This window comes from Bombus huntii, chromosome 13 (assembly GCF_024542735.1).
Source record: "Bombus huntii isolate Logan2020A chromosome 13, iyBomHunt1.1, whole genome shotgun sequence".
In the NCBI taxonomy this organism is placed as follows: domain Eukaryota; kingdom Metazoa; phylum Arthropoda; class Insecta; order Hymenoptera; family Apidae; genus Bombus; species Bombus huntii.
In genome coordinates this window covers 1,084,222-1,106,151 of record NC_066250.1, presented here as the reverse complement: position 1 = coordinate 1,106,151, position 21,930 = coordinate 1,084,222, and the positions used below count along the sequence as shown (strand labels likewise).

Below are 21,930 nucleotides of genomic sequence, written 5' to 3'. Positions count from 1 at the left end.
CCTGTTCCTATTATACGCTACTATTAGGTTAGTTTAATTAATACGCATTTGTTTAACAATTTATTCGACATTATTGTACCGAAACTCATTAGTTTTTCGAACTTTTGTTGGTTCACTTTTTGTCGATCGACCGTTCGATTCGCTTATTGTCTCATTTTAATGTAACCGGTTTTAATTTTACAGATTTATGTCAAATATTTGGTTCTCTCTTGCACAGATAGCTGTTTGATCACTAAAACGAATTCGAAAGAACAGAAATTTATGGACGCCATGATAATTAATGGATAATTCGATGGCTGTCAAGCGGATTTGGTGTTCGATTCGCTGTAGTAAATGCAGAAGAAGTATGTATACGTTTATATTGTTTCTTTGTTGAACCATGCGTAATAAGCATTTGATGTACAATTGTTATATGTCACGGAGATCAGTAATTCGTATTAAATAATTGATTTGACATACAGATCGAGTAGTTCAGCGAAACAGATTCTTAATAGATTCTTAAATTTTTGCTTGTAATATCGAAGTATCTTTTTTTTTGTACCTTACTCATATTTTAAAGGAAAATTTAGTTTTAGTTTTAACTATTACTAATGCTGTATTATAACAATGCTTTATTGCAATGGTTTTAATTCAAACTCGTCTGTAATTCAAATCACTACACTCCCTCTGCGGTTGAATATGATTCCTATGTTGTCCATAGCAAATCGCAGAGGGCGTAAGAAGCACGTCGAATTTTTTCCAAGTCGGTATTTCAGAACGTGACACACAAAGCGTTATTTAATGTCACCACTGATGTGTCACGTTTATTCTATCGTTAACATTAAGAGATACATACGTTGAGCGACATCTGTTATCAACCGTAGTTTTAAATCACGAAACGTCTGACCTCTATGCAGAAGACCCTGCACTACAAAAAGATTATCGGAGATCGTGAGATCGCTACTAACAACTGGACCAAAACAACGAAACGAGACGATGCATCTTCCGATGTCAAGAACAATTGTGAACACACGCGACCGGGTTGTTTACTCGCAGGCGCACAAAAACTAGGGTAGAATATGGCCTGTCGGTTCGTTGAACGCTATGTATCACGCAAGCGAAAGCGCGATTCGGAAAAACGGATTGTTGAGAGAAATACAGCCATTACACGATTAAAAGTTATGGTCTTTGCGACGATGTCAATATCAATGACTAACTCGTTGCTCCACGATCTTTTTGGTAAGTTTGTAAATCTCCATTTGATTAATAAATTCACGAAGGCTTGATAATTAGAATCGGGCACACGCGATGAGTTTTTACTGTCAGTAAAGAGCATCGAAGAGCTATCAAGAGCATTTAGATGCCAAATTTTAGATCGTCTAATCTAACGGTTCGTATTGAATTTAATTTATCAGGATTTTGATTATAGTTATTTTGTAAAAATAGTAAAATAGTTTCTTTTTTTGATAGGCTTAGTACGCAGTCGTTTTTCGCGTGGGCGTCGTTGCCTCCGGATGCTGGATGACGTAAAACGCGATCCTTTCTTCTTCTTCGTTTTTTCCTCTTTTCTCTTTTTTTCTCCCCCTTCGCTCGTAATATCTTTCGACTGATACGGTTTTTTTTCCAGATTGGCAATCCGTCAGCTCGTAGGCGGCCCGTGATATGTACCTACTGTACTTTTTGTGGGGAAACGATGACGTTGATACGTTGTCGTTAGCGAGAAACTTTCCTTTCTTTGATGCAAGCCGAATCAATCGCGACGAACGATCGTTGTGTAGGTATATGTAGGTTTTGACACAAGTTGCCTTTACTCTTTCTTTGTCGTTCGTCGGATATTTGGAAAGGTTTCGTTTGGAGAATAGTAGTAGAAGAGAATTATTGTATAGATTTTTATGGGACGGCGGATGTTCGCTAGTCAAATGGTTTTTGCACTTCTGGCTCGTGTTTGTTGGGTCTATCAGATATTATTGTCGCGTATAGTCCACGATAGCGCATCTTTTCTCTACTTTTTCTCTATTTTGATATGCGCAATTTGTCAATATAGACATTAGATGAATCGAAAGATTTATCATTTTCTTCCAGACAATTTTTATTCCATAGATTTCATTTATTATCACTGTGAATGTTATCTATAATAATACTGTATCCAATAAAATCATGATATTATGGATCTTCTGTTCCGCCTTCAAAATTTTGAGATTGTTAATTTGTCCCGCATATTTGAGTCTATATAATATGCATACCATGAAAGTGTATGTGTTATCTTGAATGCAAAACAGCGCGAACGTGTTAAGAAGCATACTATACTTGTTGGGGCAATCAATATCTCGTATAATTCCTTCATCAATCGGATTCTCGTTAATTTCACATTCCCCAAGAAAGTACCCGTTCCAATATTCCCTAATTACCCTATTACACATTGGAAACAGTCAACTAGGAAATAAGGATGGAATTAATTGTAATATTTGTACTCTGGAATCGAAATCAATTCGGATATAGAAGTTTCGCTTCATTACTTCGTATCACAATTCTTCGTTCTATTTTCTGTATTCTTTATATCTATTTTCTATAGAATGTAGCTCAATTCTTATGAAAATATTACCTGAAATGTTTAAAACACGTTGAAATTTAATACTCGATTTCCTTGATATCAGAAAAATGTCACTTGCATCCTGGTCACTTTGGTTGTAGTTGTCCCATGTCTCAGAATATCTAGAAAGCGTTCGAACCTATCTCGTCTAACTCCGAAATTATTTAAAAATATTGTTTCTACCTTATCCTCTTTGCTCGCGATGCGTTTAAAACTTTTCAATCGGGTTGAAATCTATGCACAGTATAGTTGATCTCGCGAATGCTTATTCCGAGAAAGTTCGCGTTCACGATAATTGCAGCGTGTACTCGAAGCATGATATCGACTCGCGCTCCATTTGCACCCTCTGTTAGATCAAGATGCTAGATGAGGCTTAAATACGCTCGGAACTTGCGAACCTTAGACTTTTCCCCCGAGCTTCTATCACTAACTGAAGACAACGAAAATGTTAGCAGCGTAAACGATTCGGGGTGTGTGAGCGCGAAAGAAAGGCAAACAGGCAATCGGAGAAGCCCGTGCTCGACTTCCACCCCTGTGAATCCGTCGGCGGGTAACGGCCATCGCGATACCCTGTCTCAATTTCTTCCATGCAACCACTGCCATCTCCGTCATCCATTCATCCCTTCCCTAATTCTGATACTCTCCCCTGGACGAACGTGGCGTTCACCCTCGCCGCGACGATCAGTCTTCAAGCTTTTATCTCTCTCTCTCTCTCTCTCTCTCTCTTTCGGTCTTTTCCGTTTCCTTTTCATCCCACGACCTTCGTCGAGAAGGAAGAAGCAACGAGTCGCCACGGGGTAAAATTCATCGTTATACAGTGGAATATTTGAGAGAATCGACCTGTCCGTACATATAGTTATACAAAAGTTCTAGCGCATCCGCGATAGTGATCTCACAATGATTACCAATCATACTTTTGGGAAATATCTCCGCGTGACGTCGTTTAGAAATGAATTTTCAGATATTTCCTTCGCGTTTATTATACTTCACATATTTGTTGTTGGAATCTCTCGTCCGTTTTAATATTTACGCGGTTTAACGTTCGATCGTATTAAATTTCCCATCTTCTGAAAATATTTTGATTAGGAAAAATTGATACAGGTGAAGGGATACGCGGAAGTTAGATAAGGAAATATCTGAAAACCTAATATGTATATTATATAAAAGAACGCGTATAGAAGCAAGTAATATTGAAAAAAAGTGGCAATAGCAAGGGGGCGATAGTGAATGATGAATAAAAATATAGCAACTTCATAGGTTAATGTTTTATTCATTTGTTTGAAGCAAAGGTAAATATGTACTTGATCAATTCTTTCTTATACGTACTTCAACGCTTTGTATATTTTTGTTCTATTTTTCAGCACGTTTTTATCGACTTTTTCGATATCTATACTATAATTCCGATAAAGTAATAATAATTTGGTTGAAACTGGATGTGAAGGTGGATAAAATTTTAAACAAGGGAAACAATTTCCAAACTGATCGTGAGTCTCGCGTAACTCCGCACATGCCGTCACGTGTAATTGTACAATTTCCTTCTCAATCAATTCTTCGCACCCATATTCGAAAACCTATAAATTCTGACATCCGTTTAACCAGCAAACTCCTACGCTCTCTTCATCTCCACAAATTGCAAAAATGAGCAGTGCAAAAGTACACTCTACGAAGAAGCCAATAAGGAAAACGAACGACAGCTAGTTGCGATTCTTTCGTATGTTTCTTAAACTTAAGAAATTTGAAGATATAGGAGCTGCGGCAGGCTTGAGAACTTCACCTTCCAGTTAACGTAAGTTGGAACGGAAGAAGTTAGGAAAGAAGAAGTTCAAGAAGTCCATCTGCAACAGAGAAGAAAGCTTCGTGTCGGCCCGTAAAAATTACAAACGTTTACGTACATAGATTAAAAGATTCTGCCGCTAAAGTAGTTGAATCTTCACGATATTCAGCAGGCCGAAACAAGCGGTGTAAAAGCGTAAACAAAAGATTAGACACGTCTACACGGGGATGGCCATCTTTCGTCACACAACGGAATTATTGATAACATTCACGCATCATTCATTAAACGAGGGAATGAAATTGTCTCCGGCCGACGTTACAGCCCGCCCCCGAACTCGCCACCGCTCGCGGTGAGACCTCTCTCGTCGACGGAGAATCTAGCCTAGTTTCGTGAACGTACCATGTTGGCGCTAGCGTCGGGCAAGGAGGCCGGGGTAGGTCGGCAAAACGAGACGATGTACGTTCGAGGGAGGGAACGGACCGTGGTGATAGTCGACGAGGACGCTGGGTGGTGAGTGCCACCGTTACGGGTCCTCCTCGGGTCCAACCGTCAGGACCAGGGACAATTTCTCGGTTCTCCTTCTGTTTGACACGCGTTTTGCCACCGTGAAACGGGGAAAACAACAAGAGAGAAAGGACAGATCGATAGAACCGGCGGTAGCGGCGGCCAGTGTGCTTTTGCTTGCTCGCCTCTGCTTAGCCCTCGGTGCGTGCGTGCTTGCCTGCCTGCTTTCCTTTTCCTTGCGTGGATTTCGTTCCGTGGGCCAGCGAGGACCAAGCACACGGGGTGCGGCCAACGATGGTGAAAGCCCCGACCATGGGTCCCTCCGCCGGTCCCCAGGGGATCAGGAAGATTCACCCTGGCCCCGAAATCGCGATGAATCCGAGGAATCTGCCGACCGCGAACATCACTACACCTCCCAGCATCCGAACAGATGGCAAGACCACCTCAATATATCATTCTCAGGTATATTAACGTTTTGCGATTCCTTTCCTTGTTTTCTTTTTTTTTTTTTTTCTGACAGGATGCTTTTGATAATGTTCCGCGAACTGTTGAGCTGAACGATGTGCTGCTCGATTCGTTTGGTTTATTTGATTCTTGTTTCGATATCGATGTAAGTTAGGTTCTTTGATCGAAGCTTGTTTCGATCGTTTTCTGCTGTATCGCGACAGGAAGACAATTTGACCGAGTGTGGTGAATGGGTCGGGATTGCGACGGCAATTTCCCTTCGCGCTGAGAATCGTATCCCCGCCAATGCGTCTAGTGCGAATCTCCCTTTTTGTCGACTCAAATTTTCGGCTTTTTTCAATCGCGTTTCCAGCTGAGCTTGAACGCTGTTTTTCGTGGTCGTTGATTAAGAACAAATTGAGTTTCAAAGGAGAGTCGATCGTGTCGAATGTTTGTCTCCCTTTTCTCGGGTTTAATTACTGTCACGTTTCGATCTATAGAAGATTGTACGATATAATCCTTTAAGATCTATTTCCGTAGATTTACTTTTATCGTTGATTGGTGAATTGCGCGACTTAATGATTGCCAAGTTTACGAAAGTAAAGATTTTAAAGAACGATGCTTTTACTCCATTTATTCATTTACTTTCTTTACCTTTTATTTCTATTACTTTCATTCTTATCTTTTGCCGTATAGAATCGGTCTCTCTGTATAATCTTTTATTTCCTTTTTAGATTATTCGATCAGTAATTGTGAGTTTCAATTTATTGAACGATGAATATTTAAATTACACGCGTAATGATGGTTAACAGTCGATCGATTGTCACCCTCTTTTTTGCTTTGTCCTTTCTCTCACTGCGGTTAATGAACCAGGAGAGTTATTTTTGACAAATATTTGTCATAATTCTGCGATTATTAGGACAGTATCAGAACTTTTTTCGTGTTTGTCTCGTTCAATTTTTCATGTTTACGTGTTTAATCAGTGTCGACTCTGGTTACGTCGTCATTAACTACGATGCTTTATTGCGGAGATAATTAGATCAGTCGAAGCCTATTAAGTAGCGAGCGTCTTTCAAACAGAGTAACAGCTGCCAGATGTTGTTTGAATCTTCAAAATTTCCCTCTAGAACTCAGCCAACTTTCATATATCTGGTGCTTTTCCGGATAACATTTTTAACTGTTTTCTAATTATCAAAATTTGCGGAATTTGACTTTCCTTTATTTGATTTATACGCATAATAATAATAATTTTATATATACTTATATTGATATAAAAAAGATAAAAGTGGAATTAATTATTTTTTTATTAATTTAATATTTAATTCTAATAATTGTATTAGCTTTCCTATCGATGAATTACTCTGATTACATACACAATAATTTTTGAAAATTACAGGAAAATATCCTTTTTCAAAAAACTGTCACGCTATGCGTTTTGACCGAAATTTACGTACCTACCGATAAAAATTCAAACTGCTAAAAATTTATCTCTTCGTTGCGATCAAACCCCATTTTTCGTATCGAAAATCCCTTTCCTTCTTTTTTTTTCCTTTTGTATTGCCCGATTCGATTTTTTAAACTTTCTGTGCTACTTCGAGTCCTATTTAACGCATCTTCGATATTTTTTCATCCGGCTGAATCTTTCAAACGTCCATTCAATTTCTTGCTCGGTGTCGAGCGTTGTAGCGCGATTTCGAAATTGCTCGATCTGAATTTCTCCGGAGCATTGCCTCCGCCGACCCTATTCCTTTATTTCTTGCAGAATCTCGTTTGATCTTTACAGCGACAACTCCTACCTCGTCGCTCTTCATTTCACACCTTTGTCGTCGTAACGTTTGCAATTCAATGATCGCCAGAGGCTTTCGATGTCGCAAATAAATTATTGTTAAATTCAGCGAAGAGATATTAGGTCGGGCCGGCGGGCTGTTCGAAAAACGTGCGGGCGGATTCATGAATGAATGGATGCCGCGATCCTTTCTAAGAAACTCGTAATCTTTTAAATCCATTGATTTATTCGACCTCTCGTTTTATACTCTTATTTCATTTTTTCTTCTTCTTCTTTTCATCGATGTAATTCAATATTATTGCCATCAAGCGGATCATAAACGAGCCAGTTTGCGCTTCTCTCGATGTTGCAATTTCCGCTTCGCAATTCACTCATCGATGACTATTAATCTGATTAATTCCTTGTATTTCCTTCTTTCGATCGATGTTGAAAATGCGAACGAACGTTGAGCGGAATTCGAAATGAGCGAGAAAGATAAAAAATTTTGTTAGATTGCCACGAAACGAGAATGCAACAATGATCTTTATTACGAGAAGAATTGAACTTGACGGTATGCAAATGTAATTTGTGCAAAATAAATTAAACGTTCGAGAGAATTACGGTAAAACAGGGTTAGCCATTTAAGATATTTAAATTATCGTCGTAATAGAATTTTAGGAAATTTAATTCCATTATGTTCTCTGTCAAATAGAATACAGCGTCGAAGATAATAAAATACCAGGGAATTAATTAAATCATACTTTAAATATTCAACGCGTGGATTTCATTATAAAATCTTTAGTGAAAATGCAAGACAAGTTGAATAGCTTTCGACTCGTCCCACAACTAAACGAATAAGTTTTTAAAGAAACTAAACTTTCGCTATGATACATTTTCTTGTCCATGATAAGATCGAAAGATAGTACGGTGTAACAGTGTAACTTTAGGCAAATTTTAAATTGCGAATTAATCGCGTCATTTAAATATCCATCCACGTGTAATCAGGTCAATTACACGTAGATCAGGTAATTTATTCTTTCAAGTTACACTGTTTACGCTGTTATTTTATTTATAAATCTTTCGTACACCATAGATAAAAGTAATTTCGAGGACTACGGAACAACAAGCTTACGATAGCTTATCGTTATCATATTACGATAAATGTATGCATTTATGCAACAGTTATATAAATATTAGTACAGAACTGTACGGTTATTTCTAATTACTAACCATTTACTATTACTATTACTATTACTATTACTACTATTTACTACTACTACTATTACTATTTACTATTTACTATTACTACTATTTACTACTACTACTATTACTATTTACTATTTACTATTTACTATTGCTATTGCTATTGCTATTGCTATTGCTATTGCTATTGCTATTGCTATTGCTATTGCTATTGCTATTGCTATTGCTATTGCTATTGCTATTACTATTACTATTACTACTATTTACTACTACTACTACTATTTACTATTTACTATTTACTATTACTATTACTATTTACTATTACTAACTCGTTTCTGTAGCAATTAGACGGAAAGGAAAAATAGAATAAGATCGTACGTATATTTATTAGCCTTTATTCTCGAGAAGATCGATTTTCCGAATACGTGAAATACATGTGCTTGACTAAAATTCGGTTCAATGAATATCACTGGAAATATCTATTATGTTTCGACCTAATACCGTACGCATGTAGATGTAGCTACGTGTCACTAAAAATATTGTTCCCCTTGGTAAAAATACCGAGAGCCCCTTATAATTAGGGGAAGTATTATCCAAGCGCGCACAAAGAGTTGGAAATTCAAATTACGATAATAGCGTACTCGATACGCGTTCTTGATTCTCATCGATAATATTGTTAATGACCTCAAACTCTTGATGAATGTTATTTAGACTTTGAACGAATAAATAATCATCTATAGAGACCGTCATAGTACATCTTACTTATAGCAAAGGAACCTTCGAAGATAAATTTCATTAAAGATAATGAATCACAAACAAGATGCTTTATGTACCTGGCTTTTACGTTCACGAGGAACGACCTGTTTTCTGTCTGTATCACTTGCAAGTGGTCTATACATTAAACCGTGCATTCTCAAGATCAAGAGTGGAAATATTTATCCAGAAAGTTCATAACGCTGTCCAGACATTTTCAGCTGCAAGCTATCTCGATAACCAGAGTTCTGCTATACTACAATATATACACAGAGGCTGGAGAGTGTGAGAAACGATTAATTTCTCTCAGTTACTGTAACTACATACGCGATATTAGCTATCGAGAGCGTAAACGGTTTTGCTCTGTGCGATTAATTTTCCTAATTAATTTCTCACGATACTTTACTTAACTTTATCCTTCTTCTTTTTCGAACAGTTTTCTTTGACCATAATTATCAGTAGAACGTTTTACATTTGTTAAACGTTAAATTTACCTGGTCGAAATGCTCAACCAATTCCAATTCGTCGTTAAATTACTTCGATTGCTATAGTCGTGTATCCTTTTATGCATTTAACATTTTCGATAAACAACGAAGCTTACTTCGATTATTTCCAAGAAAATCCAATAATATTGGATTTTTGATATCCGCAGGCTGTTTCTCGAAACCATTTCGACGTTCAATTGTGGAAAAAAATGTGAAATTTCGTTCAGCGTGCTGAAATTGTGGAAGCAGCTTAATGAAAACCGATGTGTGTGTGTGTATAAACGAATTCGGATTTCATTCGACAGCAGTTGAATTTATTCTGTTTTCTTTCTATATGTACAACACATAAAACTATCAATTCTACGTGTTTATCAACGATAAATTTGGTGTAACGTTTTAGGAGATTTTTCGAATTCGGAAGAAAGTGGCGGAATATACGTAGCTTCTAAAACTATTGCAAAATACAAAAGGATAAAATCGAAAATTTCGCGAAAAATTTATTTTTCAGTTTGAATCGCGCTTGGGGCATAGAGAAAATCATCTATTACCATTTAATTAAGATATATCCTGGTCGTAATGAGTCCTTCGAGCGACTTTCCAACAGATTCAAACGCGTTAAAAACCTCCGGTAAGTATTAATTGCAAGCAGGAATCTCGCAGTAGAGACGAGTCAAACCCGGTAGAGGATTGTTCGTTAATAAGGTCTGTGCGACCTCGATCGATAATTATCGCTGGAAATTCGATAAACAATGATACCGCGTAATTCACAAGGAATCTCTGGAAAGGCAGCCTTAAGGCGAGCCAACCATTGAAAGTGTCATAAAAGGCCTAGAAAGCGTAAGAACTCGAGTTAGCTTAAAGCCTTTAATTAATCGTGATTACTGCTCGAGGAGTTCTCGTTTCTTCTTTTCACCCCTGCCATCTGCCTTCGCCCACCTACTCTCTCTCTCTTTTCTCCTCCTCTTCCTTCTTTCTCTTTTTTCCCCCTTCCTTTCTCTTTGCCCACTCACCCCCCAACGAATAGGAAAGTGCATGACCTCAAATCGAAACTCGCAACTCATCCTCGTGTCATCCTCTCGTCTTTCGAATAAGTGCACGGTACGCCTCAATGATGCACTCGAAGACTCGTTTCCCGCCGATCGAATGTGGGTCAGTTTTATCGAGAGCGAGCGGCAGACGAACGTACGATAAAGTGTATGTGTTTGTGTGTGTGTGTGTGTGAGAGAGAGAGAGAGAGGTCTGTTCCATTTTCTCATCGAGGGTTCCTTTTTGTTGATCTTTTCACGCTCGAATTCCAATAAATGGAATTACGCGGCGAGGAATTTTCAGCATCTTCCGCGGATTAGAAAATTTCTCCGCCGCGAGATTATGCTCGGTATGGTTATAGAGAACATCGTTTATCGATGATATCTTCAGCGGCCGGATTTCAATAAAACGGTGTCGCTATCCGGGAACAGAATTTATCATCGATTCACTAATGAAACATCAGCAATGACTTTGCGTCGATTCCCGCCATCATTCTATGTAGTTGGAATTAGAAGAGTCGAAGATTTCTGCGATTTATTTATCGATGCTTTTAAAACGACCGAGCATACATGCAAGCGGTCGAATCTGTTTATTCGTAAATTTTGCATAACAACGTTGTGCAGCGTAATTTCTCTAGCTGGGAAAATATTTATGCAGATTGAAATTGTCATGTCCTTTCTCACAGGTGAAATATTTTATAAAAGGCAAAGATTTACTGCGTCACATAACAGCACGTTGCTTTACTGTCACGAGGGGAAGTATATGTTCGCAAGATGTCGCGTGTTCTCGAGGACCATATGCGACGGGCACTCGTAACTTTTAAAATGTCCATTTATATAAACAGTTTTCCTCGCTTGACAACCTTCGTCGCGTAACTGCAAATCTAGAGTTTTGCGTGTATTTTTCTTCTGGACAGTTAAAAGATCGGGGAAACGTACGAAGAGAAATGTAGACATTTTTATCGCACTGTCTTCGGTCTTGTGAAAATCTGATATTATATGTATAGACAGACAGATGCAGCACAGCGTAAAATCATAATCGGCTGCATTAGTCTAATTCTTAAATGCTTCTTTAACGAAGTTTTCCGTCTCAGCTACGAAAAGAGCATCAAACTCGGGGAATACATTGAAACGAACTTATCACGTTTCTCTCGAACAATCTTCAAGCACAACCCTATTTATATTTCGTTATTTAATTAAAGGCAGTGAAATTTTAACACGCTGTGTATCGCATGGAAGCGTATAAGCGAGTGAAATATATTAAAAATAAGATTTCCAAAGATTTAAAAAATTCTGAATGAAAAATTCGTCTGGGAGATATGCGAAAGTAGCGTTCAGCGCGATATTGTTTTATTTCATTCTGAACTTTTCGACGAAAAAATGGGTCCCGTGATTTAGAAATCACGCGTGCCATATATTATCTATTGCAAAATGCGGCGCGTTTGTCGATAAAGAATTTCTTTGGTGTGCACGTAAGAACCTCACATCGCATTATCGATCTTCGTTAGGGAACATTTTTGTTCACCTTTTTGTGGTATAACAACAAAGAGAATTATTGGAGTAGAAGCACGGCGTCTGGTCTTTGTGAAACAAAAGCAAAGGAACGATTTTAAAGAGAATAATAAGTCCGTACGCTGTTTCCAACGAATGGAAACGACAAAAGCGATTTTGCCATTTTCGATTCTTAAACCAGTATCATATCCTTCCCTTCAAGGCGAAATAAGGACGGTTTTTCCCAGAAAGTAATTAACTGTACATGATTTTACAGTCGAAACGATAGTAACTTTTTCACCGGAAAACATTTTACGCCCGCACCACGAAATTTGTTTCGTTGTATTTCGAGAGATACTAGAGATATTATGACGCGCTGGTAACAAACGCACCTAAAATCGATTAACAATTCATTTACTTAAGACAACAGCATTTAGGATAATTACCGTGGAACCGTGCCAATTATTATGCAGAGAATAGAAGCTTAATAATTTATTCTTGCATAATCTTGTCTCAGCTAATTTCAACCATTTAAGATGTATTGTAAATTATATTGTTGCAATTAGTTAAAGAGTCGATCAAAAGACGATTTTCAAGCGAAGATATAACGTGCCATGCTTTTGTATTTTCCACGAACTTACCAAATCTTTACGTATAAAAAGAGGACTACAAAATTGAAAATAAGTCAAAGAACCGCAACAGTGTTAAATCCGAATGTATTTACCAGCAGACCAGTAGGTCCATTTTCGCGCCATCATTTTTCCCTCCTTATACTCCGCTATTTTCGAAAACCAAATTCTCTTTGAACGTTAATTTCATTCGATAATCGCTCGATAATTCGCGTATTAATCGCGCGGAATCTCCAGCTGGATGCATTATCAGCGTACGTCACCGGAAGGTGTGAATTTTTCACGCACCTAAAAACAGGCCAGGTTTCTGCAACGCGGGACCATTATCATCGCATGGTCGTTTGCCCGGAATATCGCGATCGTTATTTCGCGCGATATCGGTGCGCAGTTTTCACGGGTGTCGAAAATGAAAGATCGAGGCGTTGGTGTAATTGGAACGAACATGACCACTCGTATGTCCCACCCACCAAAGCAGAAACTCTTAATTAGTCCCTAACGATCAATTATCGTTTTTTCGACGCGTCTCGCGCGAAATGAAAATGTCCTGCGGAACGTGGCTGTCCGTGCGTACGCAATGGCATCGTATTGCAGCTGTGAAATACACATCGACATATACAGTATCTCGATTTTAATTTCCTGCATCGTGCCCTGGCTGTGTGGCTGTTTGTGTCATTTAGTTGTCGTTCCTCGATGTTCGTTGACGCAAGCGGATAACGTTGTCTCTGGTTTTAGAGTAGCTACACGGTATCTGAAAACTGAAATTTATGATAAATAGCCGATATCGTTTGTTCAGGAAAAATATTTATCGTTTATTTCCAATGATTATTTCACAGCTCGATATCTTTCGTTAAATCGAACGAATTAATCCGTGAGAAAGTTCGACAGCCTTTAGCTGCGTATTAATTCGTCGTATATCCTTTCCAACAATCTCGTTTCTCTTCATCTGACGAGCGCACGAGATAGTAAAGGAGCGCGGATTAAGAATTAACGCGAAGCTTCAATTTTGCATCGTATACTCGTAACATCTTCAGCTAAGGGGCCGCGCCGTCCTCATCTTCGTTGCCTCTTTTCTCTGTGCATTTTCGAGAAAATTGAATCCCGACACGGCGAACGTCATTGACTGAAAACGAACTTCTAGATCTCTCGTTCCGATTCTGTTAAAAGTCGTGCACCTAAACTACCATCAGAGATGACGTTCAACGCCAATTTCGCTCGAAGCAATTTCATTACACATTTTCAAAGGCATTGAAATGCAATTTTTACGAATTACGTATAATCTTTTCCCCTGAATTAATTACTCGCAAATCGTTCAAGTAACACATATCCCAAGTACAAATACCGCTTTGCCTCGATAATTTCTTTTTCGAAAATTTGTTCGCCATTATTAGTACCAACCAGTTAATACGTGCGAAGTTCGTAAATGCAAAACAGTCTGCTGTCGTATTTAGCTCATTATGATCAGTTGCCCTATCGGAAATCGACAACAGAGACGGTATTAGACTTGCGTAATTTCTCTTGCCTTACTGTCGTCGCTTTTGTACCCTTTCTTGCACGGAATGTTCGGTACATACGAGCTGCATAATGTCGTGTTTCTTACAACAAAACGTTCTAAATTTACGTTTGCTGGGGAACCGGGGAATGCGGGAACCGGGAGTTTTGGTCAAAGTTGAGTCAACGGTAAAGTATCGTTCTACGGACGCTGTACATCATTTTAGTATATACAAGTTGTAGATATTTCGTAGAGAGGCGACTTAATGTTAAACGCAAGAAACGCGTTAGACGCTTGAATCTTATAGAACAGCGTAGCTGAAAAACCGTTTTATCTCGAAATGCATTGAATGTACTTTTGGACTCTTATCGGTTACCATTCGACTTTACAAAAATTTGTATCCACGTTATAACATAAAACTTGTCGATTCGCTTCTCCCTTGCGATTCCTTAATTTTCATAAACTTTGCTCAAAATTTTATTGTTTCCAGGAACTCTAACTTCTTCATTCGATATAGAAGTTTCTTATCGGTCACCGTCCTCCTCGGTTCCTCCACTTCTGCCTTCTCCCGTTTCTCATTCGCTTTTTTTTCGCGCATTCTCATCCCGAGCTTCTTAAATGCACTTTCCGAAATGCCCTATTCCCCCGCAACCTTCCGAACTCTCAAACAATCCTAATGCCATTCGATAAGCACGAATCGTTGCTAGTTGCAAATTAAAGAAATTTGGAAAATGTCAGTTCAATTTGTACGCGAAGTTTAGACGTGAGAAAATGTCAAAGATCGATTGTCGAAGTTCGGAAGAATTTTGTCTAAGATCTATCCGATCAAAGTAAAATCGCGAAGATTTCTTAAGTTGGGTTACAAAAAAAAAAAAAAAAATATTTTCTAAATGAAAGGTGTGCGATAGAAAACGAGGAAGAATATCGAGCTTATAATTCTTCTTTACAATTTAGTATCAAAACAAAGATGACGAAACTTACAAAACGACCTAATAAAATGACCATCTGCCCCGAGGTATCCTGTGTGTAGCCGTGTTCGTACATGCACCGATATTGAACGTGATAAGCAACGTTCTTTCGGCCCGCAATAATGGGACCTTTGTGACATTTGAACAAAGAGACTTTGAAGACGCTCGCGGCGAAGCGAATTTCCTTCGATCGACCATAAGCGGATACTGGAAAACCGCTGAGAAAATCCATTTTATCGCCCTACGTAGCCATTTTCGTGGTACGCCAACGCTCGCTATTTCTGTTTGGTGATTTTGTCCCGGCCGTTTAGCGTGGCAACGTTCGAGCAAAATGGAATCCATTGCATCGAATTTCGTCGTTCGAGTGGCAATCAACTTGTTAACCTTTGATCAATCGGTCCCTGGTAAACGCTACTGTTAATCTCGTTCCGTGTTTGCAATTTGCGTTAATCTTGCGGAATCTGGCCAATGGTATGGGAAATTGATCTTTAGTGATGGAGAATTGGTTGGTTTGTAAGTTTGCACGACGCTTGGCTTCCCGTGAAGTTCGTTAAAGGTAAAATGTTACGTGTGTGTTACTGATTTACGATATACAGGGTGTTTGTTTTAAAACAAAAGTAGAGCTAATTTTACTCGTATAATTGTATCTGCAATTTATTTTATTTAACTTTAAACTCGCTACGTTTTTAGATATTCGTAATATCGGTGAACACGAGACATCAATTTTTGTGTTTATAATTTGCTGCTATAATTAGCTTAAGTCGCGGCTAATTCTTCTCGTATTTTTATTAAAATAATGAATTCGTAAAAGGAACGATAGCAACCGTCTACTTGTTTAAACTTTCCTAACCGTTATTACTTTTTCTCCCGTCATTTCACCGAGTTACGGGTAAGCTTCGAGCTAGCAACTCTTTCAGCACAGTTTAGATCGCTTCGCGTTTTGTATTATTAAACGCAAGCTTCGGAGGTATTGGCTACGTTCTGAACGAGTTTCCAACACCGTATTTGTTCCAATCTTTGTACTTGGTAAAATTATGCTTGAAACATTTTGCAAATACATTATGCTTATACACAGAAACAAGGAAATGTCGAAGAATAGGTATTTTTATTACGTAGAATGTTTCTCAAAGTAGTACGTAAAGTACGATCGGTTTAAATTTCAAAGGATATTGGCGTGAAATAGAAAGTTCGAGGTAAAATAATATAGCAATAATACAATAATAAGATAAAACAATGGAATGAGAACTATGCAAAATCTCTATAACTCTTTTATCAAACTTTTCCATACAATTTCCATACCGAGTTTCACTCGGGCCACCTTCAACGTTTGCAGTGGTGTAGGTACTCTATTAGCCGACCCGCATCGTGCCCGTTTCGCAATTTAATCAGCCGTTGAAAATACAGAGAGATCGAGAGAGAGAGAGAGAGAGAGTGAGTGAGGTTACATGGTGCGTTCGGGTCGACACGCTAACGATATAAATGTCCTATTCGAATGGCCACTGGTACGTCGACGCATCGGCCGTTTGAAACACGCGCTCGGTCCTTTTAAGTCGTACGCTCTCTGTATCAATATTCCATGTGACGCTAATAGCGTTACAGTTTCTGTTCCACGCATGGTATCGATCTATCCGGAAAATCGATAGAACGCTCAGATGAGACGAATTGGGACAGACGCGTTAACGCGCGCAATAGAAGAACGTTCTCCTCTTCTTTTCCGTTTTTGCTCCTTTCCATTTTCCACGAGAACGATTAAAAATTAACGAGTATCGGCGCTCGCTCGAGATACGTGGGATGATAGCGATTAGCTTGGAATTCGATAATGACGTTAGAACGTGAAAAAAGATATCGGCGTACGGTAAAGGCGTAAGAGTGTGAAACCTACGAGTGCAACACTGAAAGCACCAGCGGCCATACAGAGCATATAGTTTGATTTAAGGAAATCAAAATGAAATCGACGTACGATATAGAGCGGCAAACAAACTTTCATGTAGAAATCAATCTCTATGTTATTTGCAACGCTGTCGATTCGAATTGAAATAAAATCACGACGCAACTGCAAGGCGGAATTTTGCGAAGCCAATTATAAATTGACGAGTATCGGTGATCTATCGAATATCGGCATGTGCAGGCTTCCGGAAGCTCGACGCGATATCGTGAATTTCATCGAGAGATGAGAAGCGCAAACAGGTAGAACGCATTCCGAATGAGAAACGAAATTTCTCCTGCCAAAAAAATATCTCTCTTTTTACACGAAGAGAAGAACCGTAATTGGTGGTTAACTGGGATGTTTTATCGATTTGACAAATTAACAGGATTCGCAATTCGCGATGGCGTAAATGGGGCTCATAAATCTGGACGAGCAATACTGCCGAGGTGTCAGTTGAATATCGATATTGTCAGTTGTTAATTGATCTCTGTTTTAATGACTGAAATCGGATCCCAATGAAATGGAAAGAGGGACGTTTAACGTTTTTTTGTTTGTGTTCTTTTTCGATCACTTCTTGAAATTGCTTTTATCGAAGCTTGTTATTCGAAGGATATCACGTTCGCGTCGGCATCCTACGTAGAGATATGCAGCACGACCGCTAATCCTTTAACGCTCGTCTACGACAGTCGCAAGATGTAGCTATTTTACTCGTCGATGGCTAGTTTCTTATCTACCAAAAAAGTATAAACGCGTGGACGAGTACGTAAGGATCGATATTTAAATACAGCGACTATAAAGAGTACATAGTAAGTAAAGTAACGTTACGTTTATCGTGAAACGTACGACTCGACAAAGGAACGTTTCGTTGAAAAATAAGCCCACGTGCAAATACTCTTTGTAGCCATTGTAATTGAACAGACGCACCATATGCGTCGACAGCGTCAAACGCGTTAAACTAGCGCTACAGTATCGAATTAACCTTAGTTCGAATCGTGGTCCGACACTTTGAATCGAAGCCGGTATCCTCCATCGATTTTCCACTAATCAAAGCGAACGTTGTGTGGGTGACAGGTGGACGTCTCGACCCAGGTGGATCTACACGGTGGTTTCGGGGCGCCTGCTGGCAGCATCAGCATCGACTGGGATCGCAGGGCGACCCCGCTTTATTCACGCGAGGACATTAAAGAGCAGTATTGCATAACCAGCCGGCAATTGGACGCGGTGGAGAAATCGGGTGGTGGGTTCTTCGGATGCCTGTCGACCAGGGGCCCGTCACCTTGCGCCTCCGCGAGGACCTCGATTCTCTCCGCCTGCGTGAGAAGCGTGCCCAGCGATGAGAACCTCTGCGACGCCCCTTACCCCCGACGATCCCTGCAGATTATGTACCGTCAACCTTATCCGACCTACTCGAGGGGTTTGTCTCGTTACGATTTCGAGGACGAGGCCGACTGGATCGAGAGTTCCTACTTCCGGCGCAGACCCAGGTCCTTCTGCACCGTCCCCGATCCAAAAAGGTGAGTTTCTAAACATTTGATATTCGCGGACGAGATATTTCAGGATGCAATTTCGGTTCGCGCGATATTACGGCTGAGATACATCGTGGTACGATGTCGTTCATATTACGTTTTATACGGATGAGACGATGGTGTCGAACAGAAGAAAATTGAAAATCAAGAACCGGTGGAAAATGAGATCTGGAGAGATTTTAGCATAATCGTGTTTTACAAGAATAATGAATTTGTCACTTACATGTTTTTCGATTCTCGTAAGCACTATGCGCGTCAGAGCTTGAATTATCGCTACTATCGATCTTGATACACCTCTGATTCGATAACGAAACGATGTCTAAATGCAAGTTACACGCTTCGGTTTATCTGTATCGCTTTTTGTCGGAATACCTTCGTTAATTTTCATTTGCGCTGGACATTTTATAAAAAGAACGAAACCCGGTACGAGCCATCCGGAATGCAAACCAGGAAAATATAAATAAAAATATAAAAAAATAGATATCTCTTGCGTGGCAATCGTAAACCGTTGTTCGTACAAAATCTTCGGAGCATCTACTCGTGTACTTGTGATAAATTCCGACAAAAGCAAGAGGAGGAGAAAGAACGTGTCCGTCGTGTCGTAACTCGTTGATATCGAGTCGTACGACGAAATTTAACATCGATGATATTCTCAGGGCGTAAAAGAGGTTTACCACACCGATGAAATATCTCATCGTTCACGGTGCCGTGATTCGTCGGCGTAAATATTCGGAAGTGGCACCGAGAGAAATTAACCACTCGGAATCTGCGCATAAAATACACGGAGACTCCGATAGAATCTTAAGAAGATGTTTGGAAGTTCGTAACGAGCCTTCTAACGCGACACTTTCACGAAACCTCGTTACCAACGAGGTTATTGTTGCAAGGGAAAGGCAAGTGATTACCGGTTTGATGGCGTGTTCAAGGGGTTTGGTTTATTTCTGATTGCTGCCGCGTACAGAGAGCAGCCTTCGCCGGCGTTGCTTCAAGGCCGTCACCGATCGATGAAAAATTATGTTCCCTGATGTACACGCTACCGTATTTAGACTTTAGTTACGCGTCGATGCGAAGATAAGCGGAAATAAATGTGGACACGTGACTCCGATCGATTTTAGAAATTATTACGGAACTTAATGGCAGGGAAACGTATCGACGCGTTATAGTTAGCATTCGCAGAAAGTGCACGCCTGTTTTTTCTTCGATAATTGGAGCTATCGTTAGAACGCGTGCCACTCGAAATCGTGGATCGTGTATGGCTCGTGCACGATGGTGCTCCATCTCATTTTGATTGACAACTCGATCGCTGGACTTAAAATCCTCCAACTTCGATACACGAAGCGTGCTCGCAAATACCTTTGGTTCGCAACAAATGATAGATAGCGTTGAAATACTGTGACAGCGTATCGAAGAAAGTTGCCAGTAAATTTGAATATCACTCGACACCGTGAAAGCGATATATAACATGTCAGATAAAATTACACGGTTCTCAGAAGAACAGGGAATAAGTGGAAACGAGATTTATTTTATTAAAATCCGAGCGAAAAGAAGAACGGAGCAAGATTACTACGCATCCTTGAGATCATCATGCTGCAGTCTAAATGCAATTTATTTAGGTCGTTGTTGCAGTGTCGCAGAAGCAACGTTGGCGTCACCCACTTTTCCCCCAAGATAATACCTGTCACACGCGAGGATCGGCTTCTGGCCGACACAATGGAAATGAGAATGTAACCAGCGTGCGTGGCAATATCTCCGTGGCATGGCGTTCTCCCTCGCGTGTTAAATAAAAAGCTTGATGTCCCCGGGCAGAAATAAATGTCTATCGACTAACCGGTTAATTAAGCCTTGTATCCACGGCAAGGAAGTTCTGCCCGTGCTAACGGCGTGCTTTTATCCTAATGTCATCCGGTGGAAAAAGCGCGACGTGCTTTCTTTAGATCGTTAGCGCCCCATCCTTTGTCTCGCGATTATGAAACGTTCTTCCGCGACACCTGTTGGATCATCGTACGCGCGTGTGTAATGTCATTTGCTGCTGCTTTTAGTTTTGTTACAAGACGAGGCATCCCCCTAATTCGTATAATTGGGAAAAAATATCGCGTTGTGTTTGACGACGACTCTTTGTAAAGATCGCGAACAAATAACACGAAACTAATCTGATTATGTTTCGGTTATGGATTCGTTCGTTTTATCACGGACTCGCGCTTTACTTCGCTCACACCCCGACGTAAATTCGGTTTCGTTATTACAATGCAAACCTCGAATGGTATTTCTGTGTTCCATTGCAACAGCGTTCTATACACTAACCAAACTATTACGTAATATACTTTTCTGTCATTTCGAATAATCGGATACATTTCGCTCTTCCCTTTATCGTTTAATTACGAAATTTCTGATTTTCTGTATTCTTTTATGTATCCTATCATTTTATTCAAATGAATCGAACAATCCGTTCGATTGTAGACGAGAATCGTATACATCGTAGTATACATTTGCAATAATGTGAATAAAATTTCTACGTGAATGCGGTTTTACGTAGATTCGGGCAATAAATAAACAACGCGCGCTTTTACGAATATGAAACTTTTGAATATTCGGAATCGGAACAATTATCAAAAAAAAAAAAAAAAAAAAAAAAGGAAGAAAAGACGATACAAAAATATGGGAATATTTATAATACGCGAATAATTTTATTTCGTTAGAGAAGCGAACTTCTGAAAGTATTCTCCGTTATAGGTACACATGGCTTCCAGAGGACGAAGAATCGACGAAATTGGAGGGTCCTCGACCTGTATTGCCCCCAGCACCCCCGCCACCCACCACGCAAGTACCAAAAACGAAGCACGTGAGTTTCGCGAGATCGCACACTCTTACGTCGTTTGACGTTCCAAGGAGCAGAAGCCCTCCGAGGCCGCAAAACCAGGAACGCCTTATAGATTCGCAGCCAACGATACAGAACGCAATGCTTCCTTCGGCCTTACCCTTGATGCACCCGTATGCCGCCAACGAGACCCGAGTTATCGTCCTTGGTGAGTCCCTTTTCCCTCATGCAAATACAGCAATTAACGCTGTGGCCTGCAGTAATTGCGCGTAACGTAACTCGCTATGCGCGTATTTACCGTACGTAAAATTAATTAATCAAAGTAATATAATTTGTCCAATAGTACAAGATCAGGATGCGCTATTTTTTATGCGATAGAACAATTTTAGATTGGAAAATTTGATGGTAGTTGAAATTTTCGGAAGAGCGCTTCCATGCCCAAACACTCGTTATAAACTTTCGTTTATTCCATTTCGAACTTTTAATTGAAATAATTCGAGCGTTTGGTAATTGTGATTGAAATAAACCAAAACTAGGATCGAGTGGCTTGTCATGGGATGGTA

The 21,930-nt window shown here is 39.6% G+C and overlaps 2 protein-coding genes across 3 annotated transcripts in view; one reads left to right on the top strand and one right to left on the bottom strand.

The window, feature by feature from the left end:
• Positions 1-21,930, bottom strand: part of LOC126872341 (PAT complex subunit CCDC47-like) — a 151,305-nt gene that overhangs the window by 100,792 nt on the left and 28,583 nt on the right. The gene's annotated exons all lie outside the window — the stretch shown is intronic.
• LOC126872339 (uncharacterized) overlaps positions 4,478-21,930 on the top strand; it is a 58,482-nt gene continuing 41,029 nt past the window's right edge. For both annotated transcript variants that reach the window (XM_050632172.1, XM_050632171.1), the window contains exons 1-3: positions 4,478-5,309; positions 18,098-18,540; positions 21,283-21,575. In XM_050632172.1, the coding sequence (XP_050488129.1) occupies positions 5,142-5,309; positions 18,098-18,540; positions 21,283-21,575 (904 nt within the window). In that variant the 5' untranslated portion in view covers positions 4,478-5,141. The remainder of the gene's footprint in view (positions 5,310-18,097; positions 18,541-21,282; positions 21,576-21,930) is intronic.